This window comes from Tupaia chinensis, unplaced genomic scaffold, assembly GCF_000334495.1.
Source record: "Tupaia chinensis unplaced genomic scaffold, TupChi_1.0 Scaffold000394_1, whole genome shotgun sequence".
Classification (NCBI taxonomy): Eukaryota; Metazoa; Chordata; class Mammalia; order Scandentia; family Tupaiidae; genus Tupaia; species Tupaia belangeri.
The window spans coordinates 13,773-29,987 of NW_006159896.1; the positions used below are offsets into that span (position 1 = coordinate 13,773).

Consider the following 16,215-nt stretch of genomic DNA (forward strand, 5'->3'; position numbering starts at 1 on the left):
AACCGCTTGGCCCTACTGTACACAACCCCTCTTCCAGCACCCTGCAGGTCCAGTGCCCTTCTCACTGACAGGACTTGCAGCATTGGGGACTCAAGCCCCCCTGGCCTCACCAGAAAGCCCTGTCATCCTCTGCTGCTGGCCTTGGAGCTGGGAGTGGGCGACACTGCCCCCTGGTGGTCAGCTGCACCTCTGTTTGGGGAGGTGGCTGGAGAAAACCGGAAGGGCACAATTGCGTAGTTTTGGCGCCTACTGTTGCTAAAGGGGGCTGGACACGGTGCTTACGCATGCTTACTTAATTCTAAACAGTCCGCGGAGGATTTCTGCCTTTCGGATGAGGAAGGAAAAGCATCCACGCTAGGACGCACTGAGGCCATAGAGGAAAACCCCAGGGTCGGGGCATCGGGGGTGGACCCTGTGTGTCCAGTTTCCCTCCTGGGAAAGGGGTGGTGTGGGCAAAAGGCCCTGCTCAGACCTGCAGAGCAGGGGGCCGGGTGAACCTGGGGCCAGACGACAGGCCGCAGAGGCCATGTGCACCTGTCCCCGCGAGCCCCTCCACACACCCCCATTCACCTCCTGGGGTAGTACCTCCTCCCTGGCTGCTGAGCAGCCCTGGGCAGCAGTGCCCACCCTGGCCTGGGTAGGGGCCAGCAGGGCAGCAGGCAGCGACAGCCCCAGGCGCCCAGGGCCCTGATGGGGGAAGGCGGGGCTGTAGGAGCACAGGGGGACCCTCTAGTCCTGGGGTGACTCACCGGGGTGGGAGTGTCAGACTGGTGACATGTGTGAGCTGAGGAAGTCGGGGCATAAGGACTAGAACTTGGCCTTGGGATATTGAGGCTGAGAAATCTTGGGGAGGCCGTAGGGGCTGCAGAGGAGGTGGTGGTAGTGTGGAGATGGGGGGTGTAGGGGCGCAGGGGAGGCAGAGGCGGAGGAGAGCAGTGGGGTGGGGGTAGGTGGGGACATAATGAGGCTCTGGGACCACTGCGCTGGCTCCCTGGAGGTCTGGGCCTACAGGAGTTTGGGGCAGGTCAGGCAGGTGAACCTGGCTGGCTCACCTCCCCAGAGGAGAGCAGAGGGAGGTGGGCACTGGGCAGTGGGGTCTGAGTGGCTCCGGTGGGGTCCCGGCTGCCCCGCCCGGAAGCTGGAGGACCCAGAGGACCAGCAGACACCGAGGGCAGAGGGGGCGGCGCCCAGGATGGCCATGGCAGGAGCTGAGCAGGCTTCTGGGGAGCAGGAGAGGCCTGTGCTGCTTCCATCCTCAGGGCAGACCAGGCCCTCAGGGACGGACGGGCAGGGAGAAGCCTCCCGGCTCCACACCCGGGGCCGGAAGAGCAGGCGCCCACCTCCAGGGCATAGCCGAGAACTGGTGGGGAGGGACCTCGTGGCTGCTCGAATCTGCTGGCCCAACCAGACATGGCAGGACGCCAGCCTCCCAGCCATCCCCAGTAAGACGACTTCCCTAGGCATGAGGAGGTGCTTCTCCTTGACCACTTCCCCTCGTCGGCACCACTCCTCCCACACTCCCAGACGCAGGCCAGCCATGGCCCAGCGAGGAGCAAGGACTCTGGCCTCTTCGGGACAGTGAGGCTCCAATCAGGATGGGCTCCAGCTTCCCAAGGCCCAGGCCTGGTTGGGGCCTGGTGTGTGGGGTCATCTTCTCCAGAGCTGAGGTGGGGTTCATGCAGGTCCAGGGGCAGGAGTGAGCCTACAATCTGAGGGCCTCTTTCCAAAAGGGGCCAACTTGATCTGCTGTTCCGGAAACCTTCACTCCCACCCCCAGGTCACAGACCTGTGGAGGAAGCCCAAGACAGATGCCGCTGATGTGCCTCCCGCTGGGCTCCCAGCTCCCACGCCAGCCCTTCAGGGAACTCATGGGGCTCCCTAGCCTAATACAGCCTTCAAAGCTTATTTCTTCCATCTATGAGAGAGTGAGAGACAGACAGCACCCCCAACAGGGTCTTGGTGCCGAGATGCACCCCAGCCTCCATGCCCGGACCGTGGGATGAGTGCCGTGTGCTCAAGGAGGTCTCCAGATGCAAGCCCGGAACCTCTCCAAGTGGGCGTCCTTGCAGGGCGTCATGCTTTACTGGTGCATCACCACCCAGCCCCCTCAAGGCTTCCGAGGGTTTCCTTGGCATGTAGGGGACTTGAGGGTCAGGCCAACATGAGAGTGGGCAGAGGGGATGCTGGGACAGAACCTGGGGACCCCTGACCACCAGAGGCAGAGCTCCGTTCCTGACATGTGGATCTCCGAGAGGCTACATCCAGAGCAGGGCGTGTGCGGGGTGAGTCTCTGCAAGGGGCATCCAGGGCACCAGGGCGCTTCTAATTCTGGTCGTTTGGGCCTTGGCAATCACCAAAGAGGGATTGGTCTGGTGGGAATTGGGCAGGCTTCCTGAGAGAGGCATCATTTGAGTTGGAACCTGGAAGGTGGGTGAGATTCTAAAAAACGGTTGATTATATGTACTCACAGGTAATGGTCCACGTCTAAGGTCCAGAAACTACACGAAAAGCTCCAAGAAGAACATAAGAACCTCCACGCGGAGCCGGCCCGAGCCAGGCTCCAAGCACCCTGGGACTCCTGTTCGTGTACGTTGACATGAGGGTCGCTGCGGGAGCCTCCAACCAGACCCCTGCATCCACCCTTGGCCATGGTCCACTCCCCACCCAGGGCGTGAGGCTGCCCTCACTCCCGTGTGCAAAGCTCACCCCTCTCAGGAGGCCGTGTTCTCACGTGGCCCACGAGAGTCGTCTGTGTGTGGAACGCTGTCTTTATCTTCGTTGTCTCTCCTAGAATGTCACTCGAGAGGGACAGGGATTTGGGCTGTCTTATTCCCTCTGTGCCTGTGTTCTCAGCTCATGGCGCACCTGACGTGAATGAATGAATATGTACTAAGAATGCACGTGTGTACATGTGTATATGCATGTGCATGCACACACATGTACATATACATATCTGCACATATATCAAGAGAGAGTTCAGAGTTGTTTTTGTCCAGGATGAAATGCCACAACAAAAGTACTGCTGGCTTCTCGGCCACCCATGTCACAGGCATGGGTGGCACCTGTCTCGGGGCTCACGGTTCTCACTAGAGATGCCCCTTCACGTACACCTGCGTATCCTCCCAGCGCTCTCCGCAGTCAGCAGCGCCCGGCCCCCGCCATGCTGACCCTCATCCCCTAACCAGCCTCGCTGTTGGGGAGTTCGTCTTCCAGGCTGCATCCGCACCGGCCATCCTTCACGGGCATCTTCACACCGCCATCCCTGAGCCCGTCCATGTCTGTAAAGTGGTTTCTAGAAGTGAGATTACGGGGTCAAAAAGACCTGCCTGTTTTTGAGATTTGTAGTGTATGTATTGTCCTCTAAGAAGATGATTCCAATTTGGATAGGATTCTTAATTTTACCTAATTTTAGTACCCAGTAGAAAAATATGCCAGAGTAAGTATGAAGAACGAGACCACCCACGGTCCCACCTCCCTGAGAACGTCCCTGACACACTGGCTTATGACTGCCGAGTTTCCTGCCATGCGTATTAAACATTATGATAGTGGCACCCATGCAGGTAGATACAGGTGTGCCCAGATGAGCGAGACTGTGAGTAGACAGTGTGTCCTCACCTCCACTCCTGCGTCCCTCCCACGAGATCTTGGCACTCCTCAGAGGGCCTGCCACGCGATGACTCCTGTCTGCATCTGCACCAGGCAAAACGACTGAGCAGCTTCACTTTTTTATTTAATTCTTGCTGTTTTGTTTGTTTTAGAGAGATTTTTGCTAAAGGGTGTGTGTACTCATCAGAGAGACAGAAAGTGAAAAATCACCCCCCCGGGGGGGATGGCCACGCCATAATCCCTTCTCCTTCGTTCTCCTCTCGGGATTTTGGGCACACACGCACACGCGCCTAACATGACTTTCAGGACACTGGGTCAAACCGCAGCTGACTACGTGGAAATACAGTGCCTTAAACACCACACCACCTGGTCCCTCACTTTATTTATTTATTTATTTTTTTAATTTGGCCAGCGGGTGCATGCACTCACCAGAGAGAAACAAAGAGTGAGAGGGAAAACACCCTCCAGTGGGGTGTGGTCATGCCACAACTCCTTCTCTTCCTGTGCACACACATGCAACCGGTGTATTTTTAAGCCACGAGGTCCCGGATTCGAACCTCAGTCAGCCATGTGGGATTTGGTTCTCGTAACCACTAGGCTATGGGGCTGGCCTGACTGGCTTCACTTTTTACAAAATTATTATTATTGTTATTGTTATTATTTTTAAGAGAGACTTTTGCTATAGGGCATGTGTGCTTGCCAGAGAGACAAAGAGAGAGAGAGACAGAAAACAAGAAATCACCCCCCAGGGGAGGTGGCCACACTTCCTCTGTTCTCCTCTTGGGATTTTGGGCACACATGCACATGCACCCAGTGTGAATTTGAAGCCACCAGGTTTGGGACTTGAACTGCAGTTGGCCACACAGAAGTCCAGCAACGTAACCATTATGCCATCTGCTCATCCCTTAAAAACGATTAATTATTGATTTTATTGTGATTGTTATTATTTTTGAAAATTTGCTATAGGACATACGTGCTTACCAGAATGACAGCAAGCGAGAGAGAGACAGAGAGATAGAGAGAGAGAGAAACTGTGAAACCAAGCTGCCAGGTCCAGGATTCGAACTGTGGTCAGTCATGGGGGAGTCCAGCACCTTAACCACCATACTACCTGCTGACCCCACTGGCTTTGCTTTTTAAAGTTTGAAGTATATAAATTTTTAAATAATTATTTATTTTATTTATTTAACCACTGTGCCACCCACCAGGCCCGAATTATATAAAATTATAACATGGAATTATATATATATTTTTGCTGTTGTTGTTTAGACTTGGTCTTTAAAAAGTAGACACTAGAGACCAGCAGATGGCGTAGTGGTTATGACACTGGACTCCCACATAGTAGACCAGTTTGAATCTCCGACCCGGAAGCTTAAAACTAACACGGGGCATGTGTACATGCGTGCCCAAAATCCCAAGAGGAGATTGCGGCATGGCCACCCTCCCTGAGTGGTGATTTCTAGCTTTCTGCCTCTGCCTCTCTGCCTTTCTCTGTCTCTCCAGCGAGCACACATGCCCTAGAAAAAAATCTCTTTGAAAAAAAAAAAAGTCGACACTACATTGAAACCCTCATTGGAAGGGGTTTTCCCTGTCAGAGAGGAGGTGGGTGGGACGGCACTGGCTTGGGGGACCGTGGCGGAGGCATCATGGGCAGAGGGGACAGAGCTCTCTGGGATTCCCTGAAGAACCCGGGGTGGGAGACGAGAGTGGGAGAGGGCTGCTCAGGGGTGCAGGGCTAGCTGAAGGGCAGCAGCCACCTGGCCTGCGTGGTTGGACTTCGCCCTAGAGAGCCAGAGGAGGCTTGAGCAGGGGAGACATGACGGAGGCCATGTTTTAGGACAATCAGCCTGTCAGCTGTGCAGAGGCCGGTGGCTGAGACAGGAAGCTGTCCTATAGCCTAAGCAAGCACTTCACCACCTGGTCTGCTCTGTGCCAGGCCTGAGGAGCCCTGGGTGTGCTGGGGGCATTGGGAGGCCTGGCTCGAGGAGGGCTTCCAAGCTCTGTCCCTGCCCGTATTCATTTTCCATTGCGAGCAGAGTCCCCTGCTCAGGGCCTGCACGGCTACAGCCAAGGTGCCTTCCAGGAGGAGGTCTCAGCTGGAGCAGCTTCTTCTTCCAAGCTCGTCCTTGGGGAGACAGGATTTGACTCATGGTTATGAGACTAAAGCCTTCGGCTCCAGAGGCTGTCCTGCTTAGACAGTTCACCCTCGGCTGTGGGTTTCTTTGAGGTCGGCAGGGAGTATCTCTCTGCCCGGAATCTCCTCTTCCAGGAAAGAGCTGGAAATTCTTTTAAAGGGTCCACCTGATTAGGCCAGGCTCACCCAGCAGCATAAACTCCTTTTTGATTAGATCAAAGCCAACTGATTAGAGACCTTAGTTACATCTAGAGGATATCTTCACCTTTGTCATATTCAATTAGCGAGAAGCCAATCCCAGGCTCCACTCATGCCCAAAGCAAGGCGTTAGACAAGGAAGGGGCTGCTCCTTGGAGTGAGATCACAGGGCCTTCTAGAATTAGCCGTCTCTCCTTCCGGTTCCCCTTCTGACTTCCAGGTGCCTATTCCCGACCTCCTTAGATCCCAAGCTCAATCCCTTCCCACTTCTTCCAAAGTGTGAACTAGGACTTATGTTCTCAGGAGGCAGAGGGAGGCACGGCAGTAAAACAGGAAGCTCTGCAAGGCTGGTTCACAAGGGAAGGTTCTTGGTTTGTATCTGGAGCCCTCCCTGAGTATGCAGGGCACTTGTTCGCCCATGGGCAGGGCAGGCTGAGCTGGGATGGGCTGCACACGGGGATCCCGCTGGGGATGCTGTCTCCCTGTCTTTATAGCTCATGGAATAACTAAGTAAATAAATAAATAACTAGTTCTCAAAACACACCCTTCCCAGGTCTTGCAATATAAAATGGAACTACAGGCCACCCCATGGGCTCGTGGTTGAGGGAGCCGGATGCCAGGCCACTGATTGTGTGGTTCGAATCCTGGCCCTGGCAGCTTGTTAAACACATTGAGCATATGTGCATGCATGCCCAGGGCCCTGGTGGGATGAATAGATAGAGGGAGGGGACTGCAACATGACATGCCTCAGTTGGGGATGCTTTCTCCCCTATCTCTCTGTCTCTCTCCAGTGAGGGCGCACACTTACTGACAAAACAAAACATTAATTAAAAAAAAAAAATAACTACTGATGACCATGAAGCTTCAAAACTCAAAAAGAGCAGAGAGTGGAGTAGAGGGGCTTGACCGTCGCACGGCCACTCTGGCCAACAGGCATCAGGGGACAAGCGCAACCCCGTGCACGGCACCGAGGGACAGCAAAGACGGGGAAGGCGTGCGTTTTACCTTCGAGGAGCTCATTATGCATTTGAGACTATTGTATTAGCCTGCTTTCTTTATTTTTTTGATCATTTTGTTTTTCTATAAAGTTATTGCAGCAAATATGGAGACGAGGCGATGGCAAGCACCGAAAATGGAAGAAACGCACGCTTCGCTCTGTCCTCCAAGCTGTCTCCCGTTGCACGTGTCAAGCGTGTGACAAACACCTCTGCCCTCGTCACTCTCTCCCGTGAGTATTTCTCCAAGTGGCTTAGAAATGGCATTTCTGTGTGGAAGCAGGAGACCGTGGTCATGGCCGACGGCGTATTGTCCTGAGGGCTTGTGCAGATTTTTAAATGGGGACCCCTGGTGGTGGCAGGGCATTCGCTTGTTCCTTTGACTTCCAGGAGAAGGCTGGGTCAGGAGCTGGTGCTCTGAGGGGAGGTGACGAGCCGCTCAGGCCCGGGGAGACCCCACAGCGCCCTCCAGGGGCAGGTGGCAGAGGTGCAGGAGCCAGAACACCATGTTCTGGTCCCCTACTGGTGCACGCCGTGGGGTACGGGCACCCAAGGGACAGAAAAAGAGCCCCAGAACCTGAGCCAGATCCTCAGAGGAAGCCCCACCTTCCCTCAGGACAGGCAGTATTTTGATTTTGCCTAACGGCACCCTGGCTCTGTGCTCCTGTGCCGGGAACACCAAAGAGTGACCGCTGCCAGCCCGGTGCCTGTTATCAGCCCCCGTTTACGGAGGAGGAAACAGTCCCAGACAAGGGTCTGCCCAAGGTCACAGAGCCAGAAACTCTTGTCTTTACTTCTCTGGTTCTGGTTTTGGTAAGAGCCAGACTCTCTCTCCTCCAATCTTCACCTCTCTCTCTCTCTTTGTCCCTCTCCCCCTCCTTCTCTCCTCAAGTTCCCTCATTTCATATAAAAATAAAAGCAGACACAGGCAATGTCCTCTCTCAAGTTCGCTTGGCCAAACGGGCAAAGGCAGGCAGAGAGGAGCCCGAGTTCTCCTGGCCTGGGACGGGTGCCCAGGAAGCTGTCCACACAGCCCCGCGATCAGGGCACAACAGCAACGGCGATGTTTGAATGTTTTCTCTTACAGGGAAGGCAGCCGTGCCCCGCTCGGCTTCCCAGAGCAGCATGTGCAAACGATTAAGCCAGTTTGTTTTCTCTAGAGCACTCGGGAGGAAGTGACACTGACATCCTCGCGGTCCGATGGCAGCGCCAGTGCCTCCGTGGGAACAGTCCCCTGGCTCTTTCCACAGCGGCCTTCCGGGGCCTCGCCTCCCAGACCCCCACGCAGCGTGCCCCGTCTCCACCGCAGGCAGCTGCAACCTGACAGTCCAGCATGGCTCGTCCTCTGGGCCAAAAAGCAGAAAGACACACTGTGTCCGTGGAGCCCTGGAGTGCGGCCCGGGCCCAGGGCCCCCCCGTTTAGCTCTTCTCTGGGGGGGAAGAGGCCGTCCTCCCTGGCTGCTCAGTAGTGCACTGGTCCGGGCCCGTGGGCTACTGGTAAACGTGTCCCGGGAGGAGAAAGGGGGCCCGCTGTCTGCCAGAGAGGACCCTGCTTAGCCAGGGTGGCTCTTGTCTGGCTCTTGTCTGTGTGGAAGGAAAGGTGGGCACCTTTTGGAAACTTCCATCAGGCAAGTCCCACGTCCGGGATGTCTCTCCTGAGCTTTCTGAGCCAAAAGAAGGGGGTGGCCTCATTGCCTTCCCCTCCCTGCCCGGCCCGGTCAGGTACCAACTCCTGCCCCGTGCCCCCAAGACACCTCCCAGTGCCATCTGCTCTGTCCCCATCTGGTCCAGCCCCCACAGGGGCCCTCTGCCTCCACTCTTGGCCTGCAATCCTGCCTTCACCTGGAGGCCAGGGGCGTCCCCCCACCAGACGAATCCTGCCCACGGCTCCCAGGCACGATTCTAGGCCCTGACCAGTGCCTCCTCTCACCATCTCCTGCGCCAGGAAACCCAGGGCGAGCTCCCACTGGCCACTGAGAAGTCCCAGCTTGCCCCGGACCTTCATGCATGCTGCCCCCTTAGACAGAAGCACCACTCTCCCTCCCCTCTCTGGTGAGCTCTTCATCTCTCCTGCACCCCTCCTCCAGGAAGCCCACCTTCCTTAGACGAAGACCCTGGGCTGGATGTGAGGGCCCCTCTGAGAGCTCCTTTTCCCCTGCTCTGGCCCTCGGAGTGGGGTGTCTTAATTACCGACTCTGCGTCTGCTTGTCCTGGTAGGCAGCCCCTGCTCTCCCAGGGCAGGCGGGGCACACAGCTGCGTTCCAAAGCACATGCCGAGGCAGGGCCACGCTGGGAAGGGGATGCAGACCACCGCCCTCCCCAGCCCTGGCCCAGCGAGGGCGCCCGCAGAACACCCCCTCCTGCATCACCCTCAGGGCCCACCAGTCCTGCTGCTGCCAGGGAAGAGGCCGTCCAGTCACCCAGACGGGGTTGCAGGGCCAGTGAGCGGCCACCCTCTATCAGTGGGCTGCATGTCCACAGGGGCAACGACGTCTCCATGGCAGAGTTCCAGACGTGTACAGGGAGGACATTTAGGGACACACAGGCATGGACAGGGCCAGGGCAGGCCTCGTGTCACACACAGGTGTAACTATACCTTCTAAGTGAACACGGGACGTCTCTCCTGCAAGCATACGCACGCGGCTTCACCAGGCCTGTGTGATCCGCCTGGAAAACGCTGCCCATGCCGGCACTTTGGTGTGGTGCAGCCAGAATGTGGAAGACGGGCCATTTCACAGCTGCATCGGGTACAGCCACTCCTGGGGCTGATCGCTTTTACACTCTCCAGGAGGCCAGAGAGCCGTCCTGCCTCTGGGGGCTGGGTGGAGTTCCTTCTAGCAGAAAGGGTCTGCTACCCTCCCGGGGCGTGCCCACCATGGGCGGCTGGCCCCAGACCGCTCCTCTCACCCAGTTCTCTACAGACATTTCCTTCTCTTCCTCCTTTTCCCCTCCCCCCTTTTCATTTACTTATTTATTTATTTTGCTATAGAGCACGTGTGCTTGCTGGAGAGACAGAAAGGGAGAGTGAGAGATCACCCCAGGAGGGACGGCCACGCCACATCCACTCTCCTCTTGTGATTTTGGGCACGCACGCACAGGCGCCCAGCACGGTTTTCAGGCTGCCGGGTCTAGTACTTGAACTACGCAGTCAGCCATGTGGGCTCCAGATGCCTTAACCACCATGCCACTTGCTGGCCCAAGACCTTTCCCTGGTAAGTGATGTCACTGGCTGGTGGCACATGGTTTCTGTCAGTTCCTGTCTGCAAATGGGTGGGTTAGGGGCTTGGGAGAAGGTCTTTTGGTGGCCTCAGCTGTCAGGGACCACTCCACTGTCCCATGAGCTGGTGGGACCTCCACTCTGTACCCCTATATACCCAGCTCTCCACAGTCAGATGCCCACAGGGGCCCCCAACATTCTGTGTGCCCAGAAGCAAGGGCCTAACTGCCAGTGTCCGCCCGCCCATGCTCCGGCCAGCCCTGCAGCCCACGGTCCCACCCTGTCTTGTCTCAGCCCCATCCCATGAGCAGAGGCGACACCCCTTGGCCAGAGACACACAGCAAAGCTCCTCCCGAGCGCCTGTGTGTCCTCTTGGGGCTCGAGATAAAAGATGGGACCAGGGCAGGCCCCTGTGCTGCTGCCCACTCCCCACCTCCCAGGGCCCTGCAGGTGACAGAGGACTTATTCCAGGGAATGGTGTGGATATGAAGGTGGCAGCTGAGCGGGGCCCAGGCCATCCCCGGGCCTGAGGGCCACCAGCCCCAGGTCCCAGCCTCTGTGAGCAGCTGTCATGATTTGCTGCCATTTCCCACCCTCCCACAGCCTTTCGGGGCTTAAAAGAATGGTTTTATTTAAAGACAAAAGCTTTTTGGTTTTAATACACAACGTACGGAGGTCCTTGGCGGGCTCCGGCTCCGCCTTCCCACCACACCCCTCCCGGGTCCTGGGCAGTAGTCAGGAGCAGCCTTGGACAGAGGGGCCGAGCCAGGCCCGGCGCTCAGCAGCCTCTTGGGCTCAGGAGTCCGGGCGACAGAGGGGCCGGGAGAGCCCGACCGACCGGTTCTGGGGGTGGGGGACAGACGGTCCCCCCAGAGTGCCCTGTCTTCCGTTGTCAGACCAGGGAGGCGCTGGGTCCCGGTGGGCCGCTGTCAGTTCACCGTGGGCACCTGGCTCTGGTGCAGGCTGAACTCCTTGGCCTTGAGGCGGAGGCTGGCAATGCTGTTGGCCATGTTGACCCCTGGCGTCGCGGGCCCTGAGCCACCGGGGCTGTAAGGTGGCACCGTACTGCGGGTGACAGGGGACACAAGGACACATTGGCACTGTCAGCCCGCTCCGGCTATCATCCTCGTCCCAGGCTCTGCTCCTCTCACCTCCACTGCTCTGCTTGCTCCTGGGAAGTCTTCACCTGAGGCAGGGGGTCTGGCGCTGCAGAACTGGGGGTTTGGGGCTGTCAGGACTAGGGGTCTGGGACTGTAGGGCTGGGGGAGCAGTTGGGACAAAGGGGGCTCCCGCCATGGGCTGTAAGCTTCCCGAACACGGCCCAGTCCTGCCGGCCCACAATGGGGCGGAGAGGGGACAAGCGCATAGCTGTCCTGAAGGGACTCTCGGTTGTTCTGCTCCGGGTAGGTGGGGATGGGTGTCTAGAGAGCTCTGAGGACCGAGCGCCTACAGGACCCCCACCTCCCCCAAGACCCCAGCGGCCCTTCTTCCAGCTTTGACCCAGACTGGCTCGGAACTTGGCTCTGGGCCACTCCCTCCACCAGCCCAGCCTGTTTCCTGCCTGGAGGGTGCCCACGGGGTGCTGGGTTTCTGTGCCAGCCTAGGGCTCTTCCTGCAGGTGCTCAGCTCCCACGGGGGATGCTGGACCTCGACGCCACTCCAGACAGGTCTGTCTCCTCCCTCTGCATGCATGCACATCTGAACACACTCATGTGGGCCGTGCATACTCAGCCATGTGTGTGCATTGCTGAGGACACAGACACTCCCACACACACTCGTGAGCACACACACACCCAGCTGGGTGGGCTTGTGAACACACCTGGCATACACCTGTATCCAAGGGGCACCCAGACCCACTGGAGCTCTTCTCAAACCCGCAGAGCAGTCTGGGCCCCGAAGAGCCCCATGGGAATCCCCCCGACCTGAAGTGGCTCGCGCTCTCACCTGTAGGGGGATGAGGCTGTCCAGGAGAGATAATCTGGACTCAAGGCGGTGGGCCTGGGGGCCACAGGCTGCTCGATGGCGGCCTCCTGGCTGTAGGACTTGAGCAGTGAGGCGGAGCGGTTGGCCAGCATGGCACGCTCGTTCCGGCGGAACTTGGCCCGGCGGTTCTGAAACCAGACCTGGGGGCAGGAGGCTGGGCTGAGCAGGTGCAGCGGTACAGAGGGGCCCAAGCCCTTCTGGACCTGATGTGTGCCCGCTCTGCCACCAACCCCGACTGGCAGCTGTACCTGTCTAAGCCTCGGCCTCCCGGTTTGCAAGTGGGGAGACAGGTAGCGGCAGCTGCCGGGCAGGTGCGCGGAGCACCAGCAACGGAGGGGTGACTAGTCCACAGTTGCCACGAGGGTGCGAGGAGAGGCACGCGATGGCGCAGTTCAGCTGGCACAGCTAGTGCTTACAGCTTTAAACTGGACTGGGCCAGCAGGTGGTGTGGTTAAGGCACTGGCTCTCACATGGCCACCTGCACAGTTTGAGGCCCACACCTGGCAGCTTGAAAGTCACGCTGGGTTTGCATGCATGCCCAAAATCTCAAGAGGAGACTGGAGAAGGGATTATGGCATGGCCATTCCTGGGGGTGGAGGAGGTGGGGGGATTTCTCACTTTCTCTGACCCTCTCTCTAGTGAGCACATGCACCCTATAACAAAAACTTTAAAATTTTTAATGTATTTTTCCATGAGCAAGAGAGAGACAGACAGCACCCTCAACAAGTTCTAGACGCCACACCCACCCTGCAGCTGGCCCAGGTCATGGGTGAGCATGTGCTGGTGTATTCAGGGAGGCCTCTGGACTCAAACCTGGAACATCCCAAACAGGGCTGCTTTGCTTACCACTGTGCCATCGCCTGGCCCCCAGTGCTTAAAACTTTAAACATCCTTGGGGCCAACAGGTGAAGTGGCTGGGGCACTGAACTTCCACATGGCCACCCATGGTTCAAATCCCAGACGTGACGACTTGAAAATCACACTGGGCAAATGTGAGCGTGCCCAAAATCCCAGGAGGAGAACGGAGGAGAAGGGATTACAGTGTGGCCATCCCCCCTGGGGGTGATTTCTCACTTCCCCTCTCACTGTCTCTTTCTCTCTCTCTCTGTCTCTCTGACGAGTGCATACACCCTGTGGCAAAAAACTTAAAAACAAACAGTAAAGGGGCCAGCAGGTGGTTTAGGTACTGGACTCCCACATGGCTGACCATGGTTCAAGTCCTGGACCCAGTGGCTTGAAACTCAGGCCAAGTGCCTGTGTATGTGTGCCTAAAATCCTGAGACGAGAATGGGGGAGACAGGATTTGTGGCATAGCCATCCCCCCTGGAGGAGTGATTCATCACTGTCTGTCTCTGTCTCTCTCTCTACGGTGAACACACGCACCCTATAGCAAAATTCTCTGGAAAACAAAAACCTTTAAAATGTCCTTTATAATCCTCTGTGCTAGGCACTGTTCTAAGCACTGTACAAACATACTAATTTCTTTAATTTCCTAAAGATGCCCCCAGAAAACCCCCAGATTTGCCAGAGCCTCATTTTACTGGGAAGAAGCTAAGACACAGAGAGGCTACATAGTTGTCCAAGGTCACACAGCTAGTAAGAGACAGGACTTGGACTTGAACCTCAGCCCTCTTGACCTCGGGTGCTCCTGCTCCTCACCCAACCTGGGCAACTGCCCAACCCTGGGTGAACGACGGCTGCACGTTCCCTCCCGGCAGGGGCTCGCTCGGGTGACCTGGAACTGGGCGCCCACCTGCACGCGCGCCTCACTGAGGTTGACGCGCCGGGCCAGCTCCTCGCGCACGAAGGCGTCGGGGTAGTGCGTGCGCTCGAACACGCGCTCCAGCGCCTGCAGCTGGCTGCTGTTGAACGTGGTGCGATTCCTCCGCTGCTTCTTCTTCCGCTTGGCTGCGCTGCCTCGCCCGGGGCTGGGACACTCACCTGCGGAGGGGTCGGAGGGTCAGCAGGGTGACTGGCGAGGCCTGGTGTGCAGCACCGCAGCACCCCTGCCCCACACCTGCCCTGTACCCCACACCCCGCACCTGTGCCCAGTCTAGCCACCAGCTTGGTAGTCAGCCGAGTCCTCTACTGGGGTCCCCTCTGCTGGCGGATCATCCAGACAGGAGGGCAGAATCGCGTCCCTTCAGTCACTCCCTCATTCTCCCTCATCCATCCACCCATTCACTCACTCAGCTCACACCTGCTAAGCACCTACTGGGTGGCGGGGACCGTGCCAGGCCCTGGGGGGATGTAATTAAGAGCAAAAGCAGCAGGCCCCTGTCCTGTGGAGCCCACAGTTTGAGATGGGGGCGCGGCAGAACCATCAGGGACAAGCGACCTGGTCACCGGACTGTAACGTGTAACGGAGAGCAGGGGCGGAGGGGCTGAGGGCCCATGTGCACAGCTCTTCACCACAGACCGTGGGATGCTCACGGGGATTCTAAAGGCAGCGCTTCCGAGTACAGAGGAGGAACACTCAGAGAGGACAAGGCTCAGTGAAGTCGCTGGAGCAGGAGGGTTCGAATCTACCAGGCTGGCAGGAGCCCCCGTCCCGTTCACCAAGCCAAACCTAGTGGCCCTGGAGAGCCCACACCACGCGAGGGCTTCCTTCAGCATCCTGAGCACCTACTGTGCGCCGGGTGGTGGGAAAGACAAACCAGATGGACTCACAGTGAGGGGAGCCCCGTGAGTGCCAGTGGGCTCACCCCGGTGGGCTCAAGAGGGGGCTCGGCTCTGGGGAGCGCGAGGGAGGCCCTTCAGGACAGACAACGCTGGACCGGGCCTGACGGACAGCTGTCATATCAGAGCAGAGGGAGGGCTGACCTTCCTGGCAAGGCACAGGAGGTGGTGGGGGAGACAGCGAGGGGAAGATCTGGCAGGGAGCCAGCTCACGGAGGGTGGGTGCCGGCAGAATCAGCAGCTCTGGTGAGGGTGACCCAGCACACCCCCAGGGAGGTGTGGGGTCAGCAGCCTCTCAGCATCTTCATCTTCTGGGCCTTGTCCCGTCCCCTGGCGGGGGGTCCAGCTACTGTCTGCACATTTAAAGGAGGGGCAAAACTGCTGACCTTTCACCTCCCAGGATCTAGCTCACCACCCACCCCTCCAGGGACCGCCCCATGATCATCTGTGTCCACGTGGAACCCCCGTCCCCCTGAGGGGTTCACCAGGCTGTGGGCATCAACGCCACCCAATTCCATACTTCCTGAGGTGTTTGATTTTCTTATTAAAAATGCGTATTTTAATAACAAACTAACATCACTGACTGTCACAGTGTCAGGTTCAGTCAACCCGGAGGGCGTAAAGTAGCGCAGTGCTCCCTCCCCAACCCCACTCCCACAGTTTGTAAGATGACAAATAAAAGTTTTTAAAATGTACAAGATGGCATCACGTGGCACACCCTGGTGCTTCGACTGGCCAGTTTCCACCAAATAACATTCTGGGTCCCTTTCCATCTCAGTGCAGGCCTGACCCTCTTTATCGGGATTATTTTCCCCAAGTAGATTTTCCCTTGTGTTCCTTCCCTCCACCTGTAGGAGCCGTTTTTACATTATTTTCAGAGACCAGCAGATGGCGCAATGGTTACATCGCTGGACTCCCACATAGTCTCCCTCGGTTAGAGTCCTGGCCCTGGTGGCTTCAGACTCACACCGGGTTCCTATGCGTGCGCACCCGAAGTCCCAAGAGGAGAATGGAAGAGAAAGGATTGTGACATGGCCATCCCTCCTGAGGGGTGATTCCTTGCTTTCTGACTCTCTCTCTCTGGTGAGTACACGTGCCCTATGGCAAAAAATCTCACGAAAAATATGCATTTGGGGGCCCAGCCAGTGACAAGGGGGTTAAGGCATCTAGATCCCACACTGACAACTATGAAGTTCGAGTCCTGGACTCAATGGCTTGAAAAATATGCTGGGCATGTATGTGTGAGTGCCCCCGATCCTGAAAGGAGGGAGGAATGGAGAAGGAACTGCAGCATGCCATGCTCCAGGAGGGTGCTTTCCCACGTCCCCTCCCCCTCTCCGAGTGTATGTGCCCTCTAGCAAAATTTTTTCAAAAACATTTTTGTGGGTAAGCAGGTGGCGTGG

General features: G+C 57.3%; 1 protein-coding gene across 1 annotated transcript in view; it reads right to left on the reverse strand.

Annotated features, from left to right (window-relative positions):
• Positions 1-10,763: 10,763 nt before the first annotated feature.
• PRRX2 (paired related homeobox 2) overlaps positions 10,764-16,215 on the reverse strand; it is a 29,540-nt gene continuing 24,088 nt past the window's right edge. Inside the window, exons 3-6 of the mRNA XM_006154113.2 lie at positions 15,225-15,301; positions 13,887-14,074; positions 12,095-12,273; positions 10,764-11,215 (exon numbers count right to left, since the gene is read on the reverse strand). Coding sequence (XP_006154175.1) covers positions 11,080-11,215; positions 12,095-12,273; positions 13,887-14,074; positions 15,225-15,301 — 580 coding nt within the window. The 3' untranslated portion in view covers positions 10,764-11,079. The remainder of the gene's footprint in view (positions 11,216-12,094; positions 12,274-13,886; positions 14,075-15,224; positions 15,302-16,215) is intronic.